At 32.5% G+C, this 20,567-nt stretch overlaps 1 protein-coding gene across 2 annotated transcripts in view; it reads left to right on the top strand.

The window, feature by feature from the left end:
• The window catches only part of LOC127731162 (uncharacterized), a 34,163-nt gene extending 25,548 nt beyond the window's left edge, over nt 1-8,615 (top strand). Inside the window, exons 19-24 of one of the 2 annotated variants that reach the window (XM_052240093.1) lie at nt 404-485; nt 811-872; nt 1,610-1,681; nt 3,834-3,873; nt 6,206-6,297; nt 7,816-8,615. In XM_052240093.1, the coding sequence (XP_052096053.1) occupies nt 404-485; nt 811-872; nt 1,610-1,681; nt 3,834-3,873; nt 6,206-6,297; nt 7,816-7,976 (509 nt within the window). In that variant the 3' untranslated portion in view covers nt 7,977-8,615. The other variant, XM_052240094.1, reaches the window with a different exon arrangement.
• Nucleotides 8,616-20,567: the final 11,952 nt, after the last annotated feature.

Below are 20,567 nucleotides of genomic sequence, written 5' to 3' on the forward strand. Positions count from 1 at the left end.
AACAAAATGTAGGAAAGTAAGTGTTCATATTTAGTTATGTTTTAATTAAATCAATAATTAGAACAATGATAATACCAATAAAAACAAAATTCGAAGATCTTATTACAGTGTTTTAGAATAAAAACTTCATTGAATTTATTTTTCAGATAAAAATAACAATGACAAAATAGAATTTTGTTTTTCCCTTTAATTTAAATTTTTATTGACCATCTAGGAACTCTCCTCTTAATCTCCCATTTGTATGAGATTTCCATGATTAATATGTATTCTCCTTTTAAGTAGCTGTTTTAATGATAGATGGTAACAGTTCTGTTATCTTCAAATTTTTAAGATTTAGTTTGATTTAAGCCAAATAAAGCCCTTTATACAGTTTTAAATGAGTTTTTACTTTCATTATATACAGGATTCCAGTTAACCAGTTTAGACTTGACAAATTATATTAATGTTGGTGATGATGGGATGCAACCTATTGGCCAGATTATCACGTAAGGTTATAACACAAAGACAAACGTTGTAGTACATTATTCCTTATAGAATGGATTCTATCAGTTTTTCTAAGTTATCTTTGGTAACAGAGCAGCTGTTCCTAAAAAAAAATTTAAATGTAAAAGAAGAATTTTACTTTATTCACCATAACTAGGAATGTTAAGTGTAATACACATAGTATTTGTATTTTTTATCACAAACTAAAAAGTTATATCAGTCAATTTTTTTGTTTCAACATAACCAGAGGTACTGTAAGTAATAAAGTTATTTTCCACTAAGTCATTTATTTAACTAGCAAAGGTGTATATTTTGATATATCAACAGGTTGAAGAAGTTGATGCTTGGTAATACACATGTGACAGATGTAGGCATGGTTTTCTTAGAAGGTAAATATGTAGTCTATTAAATAACATGTACTTATTAATCAACAGATACCATTACTATTAAATAACATGTACTTATAAATCTACAGATACCATTACTATTAAATAACATGTACTTATAAATCAACAGATACCATTACTATTAAATAACGTTCTTATAAATCAGCAGATACCATTAATTTGAAAATTCTGAAATACTGTTGAATCGCGGACATTTTTTTTTTTTATTATGTTGTGCATATAAAGAAAGTTGCAGTATAGGAGATATAGGGATGCTAATCTGGCCGCAGTAAAATCTTTAACTATTTTTATAAAGCATTATATATCAGGTAGAAGACTTGGATTTTTTAAAACTTGTATAAAGATGCCTTTTGTTCAGAAGTTACCGTTTGTTGGAAGTAATGCATAAACGTAACGTTCTCGCTGCCGCTTTTCATTGTAACATCACCTAAGTGTGACGTATTGACTGCAGAGTTTGAATAGAGATCCATACATGCTAGACACCTTTGTTATTGTTAGCCTTATAGTTGCCCAATTTACCCACTAAACGATACCGTCTGTTATATGTCCATTGTTCTTGACCTCATTTTCATGGTTCAACAACTGCTAAAAATACAATAGTTATTTTGTCACCTGAATGTTCGCTTATTATGAGTCATATGATAACTACATTTGCTATTTATAAAGGGAATTGTACAATGTTTGTGTTAAACCAAGTAAGTGAATTTTAATATTGACAGGATTAAAGAATTTGGAAGTATTATATCTGGATAAAACCAGTATAACAGATGAAGGAGTCTCTGTACTCAAGTGTAAGTATTATATCTGTATAAAACCAGTATAACAGATGAAGGAACCTCTGTACTCAAGTGTAAGTATTATATCTGGATAAAACCAGTATAACAGATGAAGGAACCTCTGTACTAAATTGTAAGTATTATATCTGGATAAAACCAGTATAACAGATGAAGGAATCTCTGTACTAAAGTGTAAGTATTATATCTGGATAAAACCAGTTTAGTTTAAACATATTTTATTGTTCAGAAACTAAACAAAAACCAGTATAACAGATGAAGGAGTCTCTGTACTAATGTGTAAGTATAATATCTGGATAAAAACAGTATAACAGACAAAGGAGTCTCTGTACTCAAGTGTATGTATTATATCTGGATAAAACCAGTATAACAGATGAAGGAGTCTCTGTACTCAAGTGTAAGTATTATATCTGGATAAAACCAGTATAACAGATGAAGGAGCCTCTGTAATCAAGTGTAAATATTATATCTGGATAAAACCAGTATAACAGATGAAGGAGTCTCTGTACTCAAGTGTAAGTATTATATCTGGATAAAACCAGTATAACAGATGAAGGAGCCTCTGTAATCAAGTGTAAATATTATATCTGGATAAATCCAGTTTAACAGATGAAGGAGTCTCTGTACTAAAGTGTAAGTATTATCTCTGGATAAAACCAGTATAACAGATGAAGGAGCCTCTGTAATCAAGTGTAAATATAATATCTGGATAAAACCAGTATAACAGATGAAGGAGTCTCTGTACTCAAGTGTAAGTATTATATCTGGATAAAACCAGTATAACAGATGAAGGAGCCTGGAGCCTCTGTACTAAAGTGTAAGTATTATATCTGAATAAAACCAGTATAACAGATGAAGGAGTCTCTGTACTCAAGTGTAAGTATAATATCTGGATAAAACCAGGATAACAGATGAAAGAGCCTCTGTACTAAAGTGTAAGTATTATCTCTGGATAAAACCAGTATAACAGATGAAGGAGCCTCTGTACTAAAGTGTTAGTATTATATCTGGATAAAGCCAGCATAACAGATGAAGGAGTCTCTGTACTCAAGTGGGAGTATAATATCTGGATAAAACCAGTATATAAGATGAAGGAGCCTCTGTACTCAAGTGTAAGTATAATATCTGGATAAAACCAGTATAACAGATGAAGGTGCCTTGGTACTAAAGTGTAAGTATAATTTTAGATTAATTCACTGTTTCAACAAAACCTTTCTATGTCATATTTTCAATAATATAAACTAAGGAGGTGTTTCTTTTGTTTTTAAAGTTGGTATGGAGCCAGTTAATAGACTTGCATTTTTATAGTTTTTATGATAAAATATGCTTACAATACCTTTGATTAGGACACATAATGTTAAAAATGATCTAATGATCAATAAAGTCAATATGATATAGTTTCATACTTTTCAACTGTTGCATCCCAACATTGAAGCATTAGTGACACATAGGGATCACTTCTGTAATTGTTTACATCATCTGTGAGTGTGTGTTAATCCATGACTCTACAAATTGGTTTGAATTGCACAAATTGTGCACAGATTTTTCTGCAGGAAGTTGTGCACCTTCTCGTTTTACTGTTGTTCCCAGTTATTTTTTGAGTGTCCCACAATAAAACATAAATTTCCATTTCAATTTCTACTTATATTATTTGTAGATGGCAACTGACACTAATCTTCCTTTGAAGACTCACACTTTTTTCATACTTTTGATTATTGCTTAAAAAAATCAACTTAAAAGGGTAAGAGCAGCTTAAACATTTACATAACTGAAGACAGTTGTTATAAAGAAAAGGTTAATTATTGTATATTGTGATGTTGATTTAATACACAAATGTTTTATCTGTTTTAATTCAGCTCCAGTCAGGCATAATCATTATACCAAATAGATTCAAATAGAAAGATAACAAATAGTATTAAGATATAATTGCTCTCTTTTCAGATTATTGTAGCCTTTATGACATAGTATTAAGATATAATTGCTCTCTTTTCAGATTATTGTAGCCTTTATTACATAGTATTAAGATATAATTGCTCTCTTTTCAGATTATTGTAGCCTTTATGACATAGTATTAAGATATAATTGCTCTCTTTTCAGATTATTGTAGCCTTTATGACAAAGTTTTAAGATATAATTGCTCTCTTTTCAGATTATTGTAGCCTGTATGAATTGTCCTTGTCATCAACATTGTAAGTATATAAAGATCATAGACATATGGATTAGAAAGGCTTATAAGTGGTTGTGTTATACCTCTGATTGAGTCAACCAATGTCATCATGGAAATGAAAGCTTAAACCCTGCCAAATTCTGTATGTGCCTGTCGGTAGCCTATAATTCAGTGGTTGTAGTTTTTCGCTGTATATCATATTTGTTTTTTGTTTTTTATTTTGTACATAAATCAGTTTTTGGTTTTTTCATTTGAATTATTTTACAATTTGTCATGTCAGATCTTCTATAGCTTACTATGTGCTATGTGTTGTGGGTTTTACTCATTGTTGAAGGCCATACAGTGACCTATAAAATCCATGTCATTTGGACTCTAATGGATAGTTGTCTCATTTGTAATCATAACACATCTCCTTATTTCAAATTTGATATATTGATTATAATTGGCTGAATTTTAAACATATAGACCTTTTACAAACAATTCACTTTTTAATGTTGATTGGTTGGCAAACATTGTGGCATCAAAAATCTTCTCTGAAACTGAAAGATCAAACTAAAGGAACTTTTTTAAATAAATACCAATCTTGATCAGATAAGGATCATCACAGAATTGGTGGCACATAGTTCCCTTTTTTAGCTCACCGGGGCCCAAAGGGCCCCATGTGAGCTTATGCCATCACTTGGCGTCAGTCGTCGTCCGTCGTCTGTCGTCATCGTCTGTTGTCGTTGTCTGTCGTCGTCGTCTGTCGTCGTAAACTATTTAAAAAATCTTCTCCTCTGAAACTACTGGGCCAAATACCTTCAAACTTTAAATAAATGTTCCTTAGGGTATCTAGTTTATAAATTGTATCCGAAGTTTTGATCCATAGACAAACATGGCCGCCATGGCTAAAAATAGAACATAGGGGTCAAATGCAGTTTTTGGCTTATATCTCAAAAACTAAAGCTTTTAGAGCAAATCTGACATGGGGTAAAATTGTTCAGTTGGTCAAGATCTATCAGCTCTGAAATTTTCAGACGAATCAAACAATCCATTGTTGGGTTGATGCCACCGAATTGGTAGTTTTAACAAAATTTTGCAGTTTTTTGTTATTATTTTGCATATTATTATAGATATATATAAACTGTAAGCAGCAATAATGTTCAGCAAAGTAAGATCTACAAAAAAGTTAATATGACCATAATTGTCAATTGACCCCTTAAGGAGTTATTGCCCTTTAAAGACAATTTTACACAATTTGTTCATCAAGTTTGCTAATATTTAAAAATCTTCTCCTCTGAAACTACTGGGCCAATTACCCTCAACTTTTAACTAAATGTTCCTTAGGGTATCTTGTTTATAAATTGTATCCGAAGTTTGTATCCATCGACAAACATGGCCGCCATGGCTAAAAATAGAACATAAGGGTCAAATGCAGTTTTTGGCATATATCTCAAAAACTAAATCTTTTAGAGCAAATGTGACATGGGGGTAAAATTGTTCAGTTGGTCAAGATCTATCAGCTCTGAAATTTTCAGACGAATCGAACAACCCATTGTTGGGTTGCTGCCACCGAATTGGTAGTTTTAAGGAAATTTTGCAGTTTTTTGTTATTATTTTGAATATTATTATAGATATATAGAAACTGTAAGCAGCAATAATGTTCAGCAAAGTAAGATCTACAAAAAAGTTAATTTGACCAAAATTGTCAATTGACCCCTTAAGGAGTTATTGCCCTTTAAAGACAATTTTACACAATTTGTTCACTAAGTTTGCCAACATTTAAAAATCTTCTCCTCTGAAATGCAGGTAAGCGATTCAGGCTCTTGAGAGCCTCTTGTCATATCATTCTGTGGCTACCAAACTCTGGAGAAATAATGTATTGAAGATCATTTTGTTCCAATCATATGAAAAACATGGTTGTTAGGGACAATCTTTGATTCTGATTGGCTATTTCTCAAAAATCTTCTTTGAAATTGCAAGGTAAAATGTTTTAAAACATAATGTAATTGATGATTGGAAAACAAATCTTATTTAATGTTGATAAAGGGGAAGGGAACATTGCTACATTGTTGGCACATTGTTTCTGTTAAAACTCTACTGAAATTCACATTTCCTTCTTCTGTGAAACTTATTGAGTAATTTGAACCATTTTTTCTCTACCCTTCAGCAGTATACCATACTCTTACCATAGCCAGAGGTAATTCTTACTTTACACTGATTGAAGAAAATTCTGAATATCCTTAAGGAGATTGGACAGGTCTAATAGAGTTAAAGAATGACCATTGGACATATATCTTTTTAGTACGTGATATAGGCTCTTTTAAGTATTTAGTTGTAAATTAGATATATATTCTATGTTAATCTCTTTCCAGAGTAACAAGCCAGTTCCTACTCAGTGGTACATTGGACAACATGCATTTCCTCACTAAACTAAATCTTAGTCGAAGCAAAGTTTCTTCCAAAGGTATACAGCTAAAATTAATCTAGTTTCAAATTTTATATGGAAAATTACTCAAATCATTTATTGATACAAGTTTTGACAAGTTATGTGCTTACCTAATATTATAATTCTATTATATTTTATTAAATTCTATTAAATGTATCTTAAAGCTCAGAAACCAGAGTTGAAACACAACTCTCATACTTCCTTGGATTAAAGCCCACAAAACACTGCACATCAAACTAAAAGCTACACTAGTGGCACCAATCATGATGGTAAGTACACATCTGGTGATGGGTCAATATCTAGGATGTCATAAACAATGAAAGAAGGATTGTAGCTATGACAAATGGAACATGTTGACATCTGTAACACTGATATTTCATAAGAGTCAACATAATTATGACTTTCTGTGTATAATATTGAAGAGATTTCTTCAATTTTACCATTTAGAACCCTAGTTTCAATAATGTGTTACCCTCTATTAAAGATTCTCATGATAGATAACATAAGCCAAGGAATATACTTTCAACTCAGAGATATATATGCCATATTCAGATGCTGCCAGGATGTTGCTATATAAAATTGGATATCACATTTTTTATACGCACGTCAAATTTTGACGGGACGTATTATGGTATACAAATGTCCGTCTGTCCGTCTCTCTGTCCGGCGTAAACATGTCGCACCGTAACTTGAGAACGACTTATCCAAATTTCATGAAACTTAATATAGTTGTTTCTTATGATAATCAAACAATCTGTATACCTTTTGGTGAAAATAAGATTAAAACTTTTTGAGTTACGGGACTAAGTAACTAAAACAGGTGTGTGTTTTTTTCACATGTCGCGCTGTATCTCAAAAACAATTTATGATTATTGCTTAAAACTTTACACACTTCTTAGTTATATTAATCTTAAGATCTGTATACTTTTTGGTGATGATTCAAAATTTTATTTTTGAGTTATTGAGTATTTTGTAAAAAAAGGGGGAGGGGTTTTTCACATGTCGCGCTGTATCTCAAAAACGATTTATGATTATTGCTTAAAATTTTACACACTTCTTAGTTATATTAATCTAAAGATCTGTATACTTTTTGATTTTGATTCAAAATTTCATTTTAGAGTTATTGAGTATTTTGTAAAAAAAGGGGGAGGGGTTTTTCACATGTCGCGCTGTATCTCAAAAACGATTTATGATTATTGCTTAAAATTTTACACACTTCTTAGTTATATTAATCTACAGATCTGTATACTTTTTGGTTTTGATTCAAAATTTCATTTTAGAGTTATTGAGTATTTTGTAAAAAAAGGGGGAGGGGTTTTTCACATGTCGCGCTGTATCTCAAAAACGATTTATGATTATTGCTTAAAATTTTACACACTTCTTAGTTATATTAGTCTAAAGATCTGTATACTTTTTGGTTTTGATTCAAAATTTTATTTTAGAGATATTGAGTTTTTTGTAAAAAAAAAGGGGGTTTTTCACATGTCGCGTTGTATGTCAGAAACTATTTATGATTATTGCATAAAAATTTTGTAGGAGTAAAGTGTTTGAAGCTTCCCAATCTAACATTGCTTAATTTAGATGGAACACGAGTGAAACCAGGAGTAGCAGATTTAGTGTATGGATCCTGTCCAAATCTAAAGAATGTTACATCGGCTAATTTGGATTACTATAATTCTGATGAAGAAGATAATTAAATATAGAAAAGATGTGGAATGACATGAGAGGACAATTGATAAATTTATAAGTCATAGAAAGAAAGAATAAAAGAATGTGAGAACACAGTTTATAGATATAATAATTTTTTGTAATGAGTGATTCTAGACTGGGTTGCACAAAGTGCAAAAACAGCTTTTAGTATTATGATATTGGGTAGTTTGGCAGGCAGTGGAAAGTTGATACCTATTTTGTGTTACCAACTCCTCATATACTTTTCAAACCAGATCCCTGAAAATTCACAGAATGATTCAACACATGTTGAAGATGTGCAATATTGGAATTATTTGAGGAATTTTTTCCAATATTTCCAGACTTGGAAACTAAGTCTTTTTCAGAATTTTTTGTAAAATATAGTACCAATTTTTTCAACCAGGATCAATGAACACCTATTGATGTTGAGCACCTCATTACAAAGTTGTTCAAATTTTTTTCCCAATTTTTTCATTTTATATGTCCATTTATTTAAATGTTCATTATAGGACCATTGTTTAAGAAACATACTGTGCAACCCTGCCATTTCAGTCTTTGGTTCATGTTTACTTTATATCTCTTTGTTATTAATTGTTTTTTGTTATATATTTCAAAATTGTTGAGGGAAAATAAAAATAAAAAACATATTACGTGTTAAATAATTAGACTGGTTTTGTTTGGCCTGCAATAATAATCGGCAGCAGGTGGCAACGACATATACAATGTGTTTAAAGCTTAATATTTCAGAAGGTAGAAGAATTTGGATGCTTCATACCTTGTATGCAGATGCCTTATGTTACAAAGTTTCCATCTCATATGTACATTGTACCTAACCTCATTTTCATGGTCCAGCAACTGCTTGAAAAAAATTTAGAGTTTTTTTGTGATGTGAAATACTCACTTATTACTAGTAATAGGATAACTATATTTGGTATATGGGATCCTTGCAAGGTCTTCATGGCCATCAGACAGGGTTAACCTCACCTTGACCTCATTTCATGGATCATTGACTCAATTTTTGGAAAATGACATCTGTAACAAACGTAAACTTTTAGCTACCTGTTTACAAGCAGAACCAAATAACATGAAAGTTCCAGCTATGTACTGGCTTCTGAAGCTGCACAAAAACCTTACAAATATAGATTTATTTTGTCTTCAAGCCATTGTTCCACCACTAAACTGTCTATTCTACTTACTAGTACACTTGGTGCAATCAAAAACCTGGTAATAAATTGTTCAAATAAGGCCTTTGAAAATAGTGGCATTAATTACTTTTGGAGTGTCAAAAATTCATTGGAAGTACTTATAAATTACATGCTCATATTGGTGATTTTGAATCTGTTCAAAGTTTTGATTTTTCTACCCTATATACCACTTTACCTCATAGTCTCATTAAAAAAAATCATTTACCTAATCAAATGGGCTTTTAAAAAGTCAGAATGCAAATATATATATTCAAACTCTTTAAGGTCATATTTTAGTTACAACAAACAAAAGATGTATGTCAATTGGACCTGCTTTGATACAATAACTGCACTTGAATTTTTACTAGACCATATTTTTGTTCGCTATGAGGATTCAGTATATCGTCAAGTTATCGGAATTCCAATGGGGACTAACTGTGCACCACTTATTTAGACTTGTTTCTGTATTGTTACGAGTTACAATTTATGACTAAAATCAGCATAGCCCCATCAAAACAACATCTGATACATCTGATACAAAAATTTAATAACACTTTTAGCTATTTGGATGATATATTGGCTCTCAATAATGAAGACTTCAGTGTGTACACTAAAGAGATTTATCCTGCTGAACTGACTTTAAATAAAGCTAATACTAGCAATGAACACTGACCTTTCCTGAATCTTGATATTTATATTTATATTTATATTTAACGGAAAGCTTAATACTAAAATTGATTTTTCATGTCCTATTGTTAATTATCAATCTTTAGGTAGATTCTCTCGTGTATGTAACAATGTATTTGATGTTAACGAAAGAAATCTTTGTATTACTCAAAAATTATTACAACAGGGTTTTCGATATCACAAACTTGTCAAAACTTTAACTAAATTTTATCATCGGTACAAGAACATTATTCGTAAATATAAATCAATGTGCAGACATCTTATACTTTCGGGTATTTCACATCCCATCTTTTATGGTATTGTTCTATACAAATCACAAAAATGTCGTCATTCACCTCAAAAGCTAACCAAACCTTTAAACAGACTTTTTCTGAAGGGATATAGTTACGATACTGTTGTCAGGTCATTAAAGATGGCATTTTTTAGAATTAATATTGTTTCACTCATAGGGTCTTTGCATCGGAAATAAACACATTTATTCTAAAACCAGTTGTTGGCATGATACAGGTTATGTTGTTCTCATATATTCTATGATAGTATGATACTAACGGGAGGGATTGTGCTTGATTTTCATATAATGAAGACATAATCTTTCGATCAGTTTAATTGAGGTCTGGAGCTGGAATGTCAGTAACTGCTAGTAGTCCTTTGTTAATTTATGTTGATTATTGTCATTTTGCTTAGTTTCTTCTGTTACCTATTCTAACATCGGATTCAGACTTCTTTAAAACTGAATTTTACTGTGCATATTGCTGTGTGTTTGTTTATGCCACATTAGCTAGAGGTATAAGGGGAATGTTGAGATCTCACAAAACATGTAAAACCCTGCCATACTTTTGCGCCTGTCCCAAGTAAGGAACCTCTGGCCTTTGTTATACTTGTATGTTTTTTTTAATTTTGGTTCATTTATATGTTTCTGAGTTAAGTGCATTATAACATTACATTATTGTTTATGGGCCAGTTGAAGCCCGCCTCGGATGTGGGATTTTCATACTGTGTTGAAGACCCTTTGGTGGACTTGGGCTGTTTTCTGCTCTTTGGTCGGATTGTTATCTCTTTGTCTCTCTCCCTGTTTCCTTTCTCAATTTTATTAAGGTTAAGTTTTTTTGGTTAGGTCTGTTTCTCAGACACTATAGGCAATAGGTCAACAATATTTGGTGTGTGGGATGATTGTAAGGTGTATATGTCCGACTGACATGATCATGACCTCATTTTCAAAATACAGCTGATTTTTGCTTATAGTATCTGAGAAACAGACCAAACCAAAATGATGACCAATGAATGATGAAAATGAGGTCACGATTGATCAGATGAAACCTTCCAGACAGACATATACACGGTAAAACCATGAACACTTTAACATTGATTAATGAACTATGACCTTGATCTTTTTTCATGGTTTGTTGGGCAATGTTATTTTTTTCCTTTTTGGGCTATAGCTCAGATACTATAAGTAATAGGGCCACTATATTTTTGTGTGGGATGATTGTTGAGTGTACATGTCTGTCTTGCAGGTTTCATCTGACCTTGACCTCATTTTCATAGTTCATTGATCGATGTTAAAGTGTTCATGGTTTTGTCCAGATACTATATGCAATTGGTCAACTATATTTGGTGTATGGAATGACTGTGGGATGTACATGTTTGTCTGGTAGGGTCCATCTGACATTAACATCATTCTAATGGTTCATTAGTCAATGTTCAATGTTGGTTATTAAGTCTGTTTTCAGATACAAAAAGCAATAGGCTAACTTTATTTGTTGTGTGGTATGAAATTTAATCATGACAAGTAAAGCAAACGAGACATTTTAGAGTGTTCAATGTTGGTTATTAAGTCTGTTTTCAGATACAAAAAGCAATAGGCTAACTTTATTTGTTGTGTGGTATGAAATTTAATCATGACAAGTAAAGCAGACGAGACATTTTAGAGTGTACACTCTTGTTTAATACTTCTATCTGTTTCTCAGTTTTCAGGGTTTTACATTTCCCCCTACAACGCCACTTGACTAGAGATTCGGAGATACATAAATAATTAAATAAGTGACATTTGTTTTCAAAGGGCCATTGTAATCTTTTGTCTTAACTTTGTGTCCATTGTCTGTAGTCTCTTAACTTTTACAAAAAAATATTCTATCTAGTCGATATTATGTCTGATGATTCAACCTGACTACCTACATGGCTGCCAACACAAAAAAATAAAAATAAAAAATGTGATTAGTAGATTATATCTCGAAAACATGAGAACATCAAGATGGGCAAAAATGCAGAATCTCAAGATCTGCCAATTGTTCATTTTTTCCAAAATTGTAAGACGACTCCTTAGATGAGTTCTTTCTCTTGAAATCATAATTGTTACCTGTATTTTGCTTTTTTGACTTTTATCTTGAAAAGTTATAGAAAGAACAGCAAAAATAATCAGCAAGACAAGTTCTAATCAACATGGAGGAGGGCAATGAGATAATCGTTTGTGTCAAAGTGGATGTAACTCCAAAACCCTACATCCTCATTTGTGTATACATGCCATGCAGAGGTTCCAAGTACGTCAATTTCGAGTTCAATTAGACCAATTAAGAGAAATAATAAATAAGTACTCGCCAAAATATTAGTTTGTCTTGTGTGGTGACTGGAACTGTGATATATCTAGTAGATCTCAAAATAACAAATTGACAGATAGGCAAGAAGTCCTGAAGAATTTTCTCCAAGAGACACATCTTACTTTCAATGAGACTGATGTAACCTTTATACATCCGAATGGCCAAGAAGTCTCCACAATTGATTATATCTTCAGGAGCAATGATATAGACCCAGGACTAAATCCAACAAAACGCCTAGATATGTTACCTTCAAATACCTCAGATCACCACCCCATCCATACCATGCGACAATGCCATTTTAAATAAAAAATTCAAAAAACAGGGAAAAACAGTATCCATCAAAAGTAAATTGGTCTAAAATAGATGTGGGAAAGTATCAAACTGAAATTACAAATAAAATCAATGAGCTGAAAGCTAAAGAAAAAAATATTGACGTCAAAGATCTCATATGCATCCATGCGTTAACTATAGTGCAAGAAAAATTTGCCAAAAAATCCAAACCTTACAAGCAGAAACATACTCATATCTGGAACGATGAGATAGCACTTGCACTAATAAACAACAAGAAAGCCTTATTTGAATGGAAAGGGGATGGTAAACCAAAATCTGGTAAAAGCGCAACTCGTAGAAAAAACACTAGATCTGAACTACGTAACAAGGCGGCATGAAATTGCTAGACAGAGGGACGAGAAGTATGCTGAAATTATGAATACTCGGTCCAGTGACACTAAATCATTTTATAAATTAATAAATAACCAGCGGAAGCAAGGAAAGTCGACTTTAACTGAACATACTGTACAAGGAAAAGTAAATGACAACTCTGCAGAAGAAATAATAAAGGGGTGGAATGAACACTTTGCAAATCTAGCTACACCCACTGCTACTCCTGAGGATGACTATACCAACAGGGAGGCAGACATTGATGTTATCATGGAATCCATTCTTGATGACTCAATTCCAATTTCTTTCTCAATCTTAGAAGTACAAAATGCCATTAACAAGTTAAATAAAAAATAAAGCTCCTGACATTTATGGAATAACAGCTGAACATTTCATCCAAAAATAATTAACAACATCTGTATATCATGTGCTGTCCCAGGTTACATCAAGATGGGAATTTTATCACCAATTTTCAAGAAGGAAGATTTACCTACAGATCCTAAAAAAACTACAGAGGAATTACAGTTCTTCCGGTTATTGGCAAAATCCTAGAAATACTCCTTAAGGAGCACATATGGCAAATTTTTGCAGCCATCCAAAACCAATTTCAGAGAGGATTCACGTCTAAAATATCACCATTATTTTGCGCTCTTCTACTTAATGAAGTGATTATCGATACAGTATACAGGAAAACACCTTTATATGTAGCACTGCTTGATGCAAAATCAGCCTTTGACGTCGTAAACCACAGTAGTCTATATAGAAAGTTATACCTAGCAGGGATCTCTGGCTCATTATGGTTACTTTTGCATGATCTGAGTGTTGGTGCACAAACTTCAGTTCGATGGGAAAATCTGGTCTCTGAACCCTTCGATGTTAGGCAGGGTGGAATACTAAGCACAGAATTATGCAAATTATATATTAATGACATTCTTAACCAAGTAGAGGACAGTACACTTGGATCCTATATTGGACACATTCACTGTGCTATACCAACTTGCGCAGATGACGTCACACTGGTTGTGAATGACCCCATCAATATGCAACAGTGGAGAATTACAGTCAACAGGAAAAATATTCCTTACAGCCTACAAAATTTCAAATTATCAAAACAGGAAAACCAAAATTAGAGGATAACTTTAATTTCACATTAAATGATACACCTATTCAGAATGTTGAAACCGCTGTATATTTAGGAATTACTCACAGCAGAAACCCTCGGCAAACCATCCCAATACATATCCAGGAAAACATCAAATCAAGAACAATGTACAGCTTGATGGGGACAGGCCTGCATGGCAAGAATGGCCTTAATCCCGTGGCATGCTTGCAATTATTCCAAGTTTATGTGTTACCAGTACTCATTTATGGCTTAAAAATACTATTACCAAATTCTACACAATTGGAACCAATTGAAGTATTCTATCGAAAAAGCATCAAACAAATTCTATCTATTCCCAATAACACAACAGACATGGCCGTATATATACTTTCAGGTACAATTCCAGTAATCAGTAAAATTCATAAATTAGCTTTAGGAACTTTTGCTAACATTTCAAGGCAAGAGAACTCCATAGAAAGACAAGTTGCTGAAAGACAAATCCTCATTTCAACAGCCGTAAAAGACTGTTGTTTCACAAAAATCAGATCTTTATTAATGAAATACAGCTTACCATCAATCTTTAATATTTTAGATGAACCACCCTTGAAATTAAAATGGAAAATTCTATCAGGAAAGCGATTGAAACCTTCTGGGTCGAACATGTTGTTACCATGTCTGTCTACTTCAAGAGTATTTCATTTATTTTAACATCTAATTATACAACTGGTCATCTACACAATGCTGTGGCAAGTGTCCAGACTTCTGCTAAAGACATCCAGCGTCTCCCTATCAAACTCCGACTCTTTACTGGTACATATATTCTCCAATGTAATAGGGCAGCTTTCAACCAAGTTGACGTCAACCCAACATGTCTCTTATGCGAAGAGGACTTAGAAACACTAGACCATTTCATTCACTCATGTCCTGCTTTAGCTTCTGCTAGAAACCATCACTTGCATGAACTTTCACACATTATCAATAACAGTGAGCTCTGCGCGAAATGTAGAACATTAGAGAAATTAGAAATGAATACACAACTAATATTGGATGCTAGTGCCTTGCTCTGTAACTGCCAATGTAAATGTGGATGTACAGACTTTCTTCATCTTGTAGAATACATCAGTAGAAAACTCTGCTTTGCTCTGCATATTAGACGTAATACGATATTATTAACATTACCGGTGAATAAAAAGAAAGGGTTGCTTGCAACCACTCAGTCAAAAGCGTGAATATTTAAAGTCTAAATTATCTTTTGTTTTAGATTTTAAAAGCGTAATAAACTTTTTAGTGGGTGTTAAATACACCATTTATTTTACTCTGAAACTAGAGGTGTGCCTTTGAAAGGCAGGATCTTCACACAAGACAAGACATGGCAGATTTTATCAGTTGTCCCATTTTTGATAAGTCTGCAACATTTATGTTGCAAAAGCAAACATAGAGGTCCCAGATTCTATCTTTTTCGTAAGCGCGTCACTGTTTTTGATATCCTGTGGTGTATTTCGTTGATGGAATATGTTCGTTGTTGTTCTGTGGTTTACATGTTGTGTCGATTATTATATTATTTGTTAGTGCGTTTCTCTGTTATGAATTTTCTTGCGTGTGTTTGTGCTGTATTTCTGTCACGTAATGTTTTAGCGATATTTTTTAACATTGTCATAAAGCGGGAGGTTTGGCATGCCATGAAACCAGGTTCAACCCACCATTTTTTTCTTTAAATGTCCTGTACCAAGTCAAGAATATGGCAGTTGTTATCAAATAGTTTGTTTCTATGTGTGTTGGCGTTTGTTTTTGTTGCACTTCGGTGTTCCTGTTGTTCCTTTGTTTTCCTCTTATAGTTGATGTGTTTCCCTCGGTTTTGGTTTGTGGCCCGGATTTGTTTTCTCTCAGTCGATTTGTGACTTTTGAACACCGCTATACTACTGTTGCCTTTATTTTCAGCATTGTTTGCAGCGTTGTAGTCAGCGTCGTCAACGTTTAGGTTCAGTCTGTTGTTAAAGTTTTTTTTATACCTCAATAACTTTGTCAAACCTTTTCGTAATTTTATTAAATTGGGACATAAGCTTTTTTATAACCGAAAAGACCGTAGCTAGAGCAACATTTTGAAAATATTAATGTTTTTAGTATTTAACTATTAAATGGACTTAGGCTTTTTTTATAGATTAATTTTTAAATACAGTCTTATGTTAAAGTTTATCATAAATCAACATCTTTGTCAGACAGAAGCTTTCTATGACCAAAGGACAGTCTCTTGGGCTTAGTTTTGAAAATATTTATTTTCATTTTTTCGTATTTTATTGATTAATGGACTTTTTTACGGATTTTAAAAAAAAAAATAAAAGCAACTATAGGTCACAATACAGCCTTTAACAATGAATAAAATCCATATATATAAAGTCAGTTATAATTTGACCTGACATGATAAAATGTGGGACAATTCAAATGAAAAAAACCGAGGCACTGACTTATGCCAAAACAATGAAAGAAAAACAAATATGACAGCAACCATTGACCTCACTGAATTACAGGCTCATATAGAATGAGATAACAGCACCAGAAAATGAAAAGACTGAAAAATCAGTCGGAAATGGCTTGACTCGTCAGAATGGCACCAAGCACAAAACACAACTGACATAAAAAAAAAAGACACACAGTGCCGATCTAAGAGTATTATTCACTGAGTTACGGAAAGCTAATTTTTGATTAGGTATTATCCAAATTCATAAAAAATTACCAACGATATACATTAGATATTATCCAAATTCATAGTACATATACAGATTTCTTTGTAGCCCCTACCTGATCAGGATGCAGTTGAAAAAACAAGAACATAATACACCCAAAATTTAGTGGAAAAAGCTAGTGACCAGAATTCAGGTCATACAAACGACAAAGCGTTAATATTTTGCTTTTTTTTTTTAAATTAGAAAGAAATTTCCTTTAAACTTCATACACATTATCAACATGAACAATTCAGTTATATAGGTCAGGTAGTCGTCAATTGTACAGGAAAAAGATATGACAAATAAAATACGAAGTGTTGTGTTTCCGGAAACAATAGTTTTGTTTGTTTGTCAATAATAGTCATATTTTTTTATATTTATTTACACACATTTAAATTGGTTGTATCTCTGAAAGTATAAATGCAACATATATCATTTCTCGATATTTAGGGACTGCTATTGTAATGTATATAATAGCGTCGAAAATGTTTTTTCTTCACTTTATAAATTAAAAAAAAAATTCTGATGACGGAATTTCGAGGAATCACATTTTAAAGGGGAAAAATCCCCGCCAGCATTGGTTAAAATTTTGGAACACAAAAAGAGTAGTAAAGTAGATACTTATTTCAAACTAAAAACTTGTTTTTATATTAAAGACCTCCAAATTCACCACAGACAAAATTCAAATGTGGATAAAGACCTCCAAATTCACTACAAACAAAACTCAAATGTGGATTAAGACCTCCAAATTCACTTGTAGACAAAATTCAAATGTGGATAAGGACCTCCAAATTCACTTAGAAACAAAACTCAAAAGTGGATAAAGATCTTCAAATTCATTTACAGACAAAATTAGTATGTGGATTAGATAACAAATTCGCTACAAACAAAACTCAAATGTGGATAAAGACATCCAAAATTCACTTAAAGACAAAACTCAAATGTGGATAAAGACATCCAAAATTCACTTAAAGACAAAACTCAAATGTGGATAAAGACCTCCAAATTCACTTAGAAACAAAACTCAAATGCGGATTAAGACCTCCAAATTCACTTTCAGACAAAACTCAAATGTGGATTAAGACCTCCAAATTCACTTAGAAACAAAACTCAAAAGTGGATAAAGATCTTCAAATTCATTTACAGACAAAATTAGAATGTGGATTAGATAACAAATTCGATACAAACAAAACTCAAATGTGGATAAAGACATCCAAAATTCACTTAAAGACAAAACTCAAATGTGGATAAAGACATCCAAAATTCACTTAAAGACAAAACTCAAATGTGGATAAAGACCTCCAAATTCACTTAGAAACAAAACTCAAATGTGGATTAAGACCTCCAAATTCACTTACAGACAAAACTCAAATGTGGATTAAGACCTCCAAATTCACTTAGAAACAAAACTCAAAAGTGGATAAAGATCTTCAAATTCATTTACAGACAAAATTAGAATGTGGATTAGATAACAAATTCGCTACAAACAAAACTCAAATGTGGATTAAAGACATCCAAAATTCACTTAAAGACAAAACTCAAATGTGGATAAAGACGTCCAAAATTCACTTAAAGAGAAAACTCAAATGTGGATAAAGACATCCAAAATTCACTTAAAGACAAAACTCAAATGTGGATAAAGACCTTTAAATTCACTTTCAGACAAAACTTCAATGTGGATAAGGACCTCCAAATTCACTTATATTCAAAACTTAAATTTAGATAAAGACCTCCATTTTCATTTACATACAAAATTCAAGTGTGGATAAAGACCTCCAGATTCACTATAAACAAAACTCAAATGTGGATAAAGACCTCCAAATTCACCACAGACAAAACTCTAATGTAGATAAAGACCTCCAAATTCACTATAAACAAAACTCAAATGTGGATAACGACCTCCAAATTCACCACAGGCATAATTCAAATGCAGATAAAGACCTCCAAATTCACCACAGACAAAACTCAAATGTAGATAAAGACCTCCAAATTCACCACAGACAAAACTCAAATGTAGATATTGTTGTACTGTTACACCACTGTCCCAGGGTAGGGAAGGGTTGGGATCCCGCTTACATGTTTAACCCCGCCACATTCTGTATGTATGTGCCTGTCCCAAGTCAGGAGCCTGTAATTCAGTGGTTGTCGTTTGTTGCTGTGTTACATATTTGTTTTTCGTTCATTTTTTTGAACATTGATTAGGCCGTTAGTTTTCTCGTTTGAATTGTTTTGCATTTGTGATTTCGGGGCCTTTCATAGATGACTATGCGGTATGGGCTTTGCTCATAGTTGAAGGCCGTACGGTGACCTATAGCTGTTAATTTCTGTGTCATTTGGTCTCTTGTGGAGAGTTGTCTCATTGGCAATCATACCACATCTTCTTTTTTATACATTGTTAAGGAAAAACAGGACCCATGATACAAAAAGTATACTCTGAAAGCATATGCCCATATTGGTCAATCAATGTTTCCCAAACTAAGTTAAGATGGGGGATGGGGGGGGGGGGGGGGGGGGTCAGTGAAAAAACTATGTGAATTCAGTTTTTTATCCTACATTGAACTTTTGATGTCGTCCCTAAAGCAATTTATCTATCTTTGAACAATATTCGATGGAGATGTGCCATATGTAAAGTCAGAATCAGTATAAAAATAAGATGTGATATGAATTATAATGAGACAGCTATGTATCCAAATTCAAATGGAGTGGATTTAAGCAATTATTATAGGCAACTGTACGGCCTTTAGCAATGAGAAAACCCCATACTGTATACTCGGCTATAAAAATGCCCCGACGTAAAAAATATGAAACAATTCAATTGAGAAAACTAACGGCTAAATTCATAACAAAACAATTTATGAAAAAACCAATATGACAGACATGAATCAACGACAAGTGTCCATGATCTCAAAATAGAAAGAGACAGATATAAAACTTTATATGATTGTAAGAGATCAGAGCCTTTGTTAGAAATGTACTCTTAATTTTTAAAACTAATTCCCAACAACATTTTGCTATTAGTTGTCCATCATACAATGATGATAGAGAGATATTTTTCGGAGGTAAACAATATTTGTCATAACTTTTCAGATCTCTCAAATGAGGCAATTTTGGTTGGTTATTTACTAAAGAAAATGTGTGAATCTAGATGTTAGACGAAACGTGAATTAATATACTTAATAACGATGATCATTGTAACGATTTTATGGTTCTAGTCCTGCCTGGAATAAAATGTACATGATTTATATAAGATAAAGGGCCCTTAATTGGAACAATAGATATTCTTATTCTTATTCTTATCCTTTATTATAATTTCGCAGAGTGAAGAACAGAAATATTTTTATACCGGATGTAAAATTGAAAAATACATATAAAGAACTTCCGCTGCAACATTTTTTTCACACTGATGTTGCTGCGCATTGTAAAAATAATATCTATTTTCAACATTGTTGTAAAATTCCGTACACCCCTGATTACACCAAGATAACGAATGTATTTCTTATGAACCATTCCTTTACTCATTTTTAACCCGGATGTAAAATTGAAAATAGCACATGAAGAACTTCCAGTACAGCATTTTTCATCACACGGATATTGATGCGCAGTGTCAAATGATATTTTTTTTCATTATTTTTTTCTTTATTTTCGGAAATTT

The sequence above is a fragment of the Mytilus californianus genome, unplaced genomic scaffold (genome assembly GCF_021869535.1).
Source record: "Mytilus californianus isolate M0D057914Y unplaced genomic scaffold, xbMytCali1.0.p SCAF_2, whole genome shotgun sequence".
In the NCBI taxonomy this organism is placed as follows: Eukaryota; Metazoa; Mollusca; class Bivalvia; order Mytilida; family Mytilidae; genus Mytilus; species Mytilus californianus.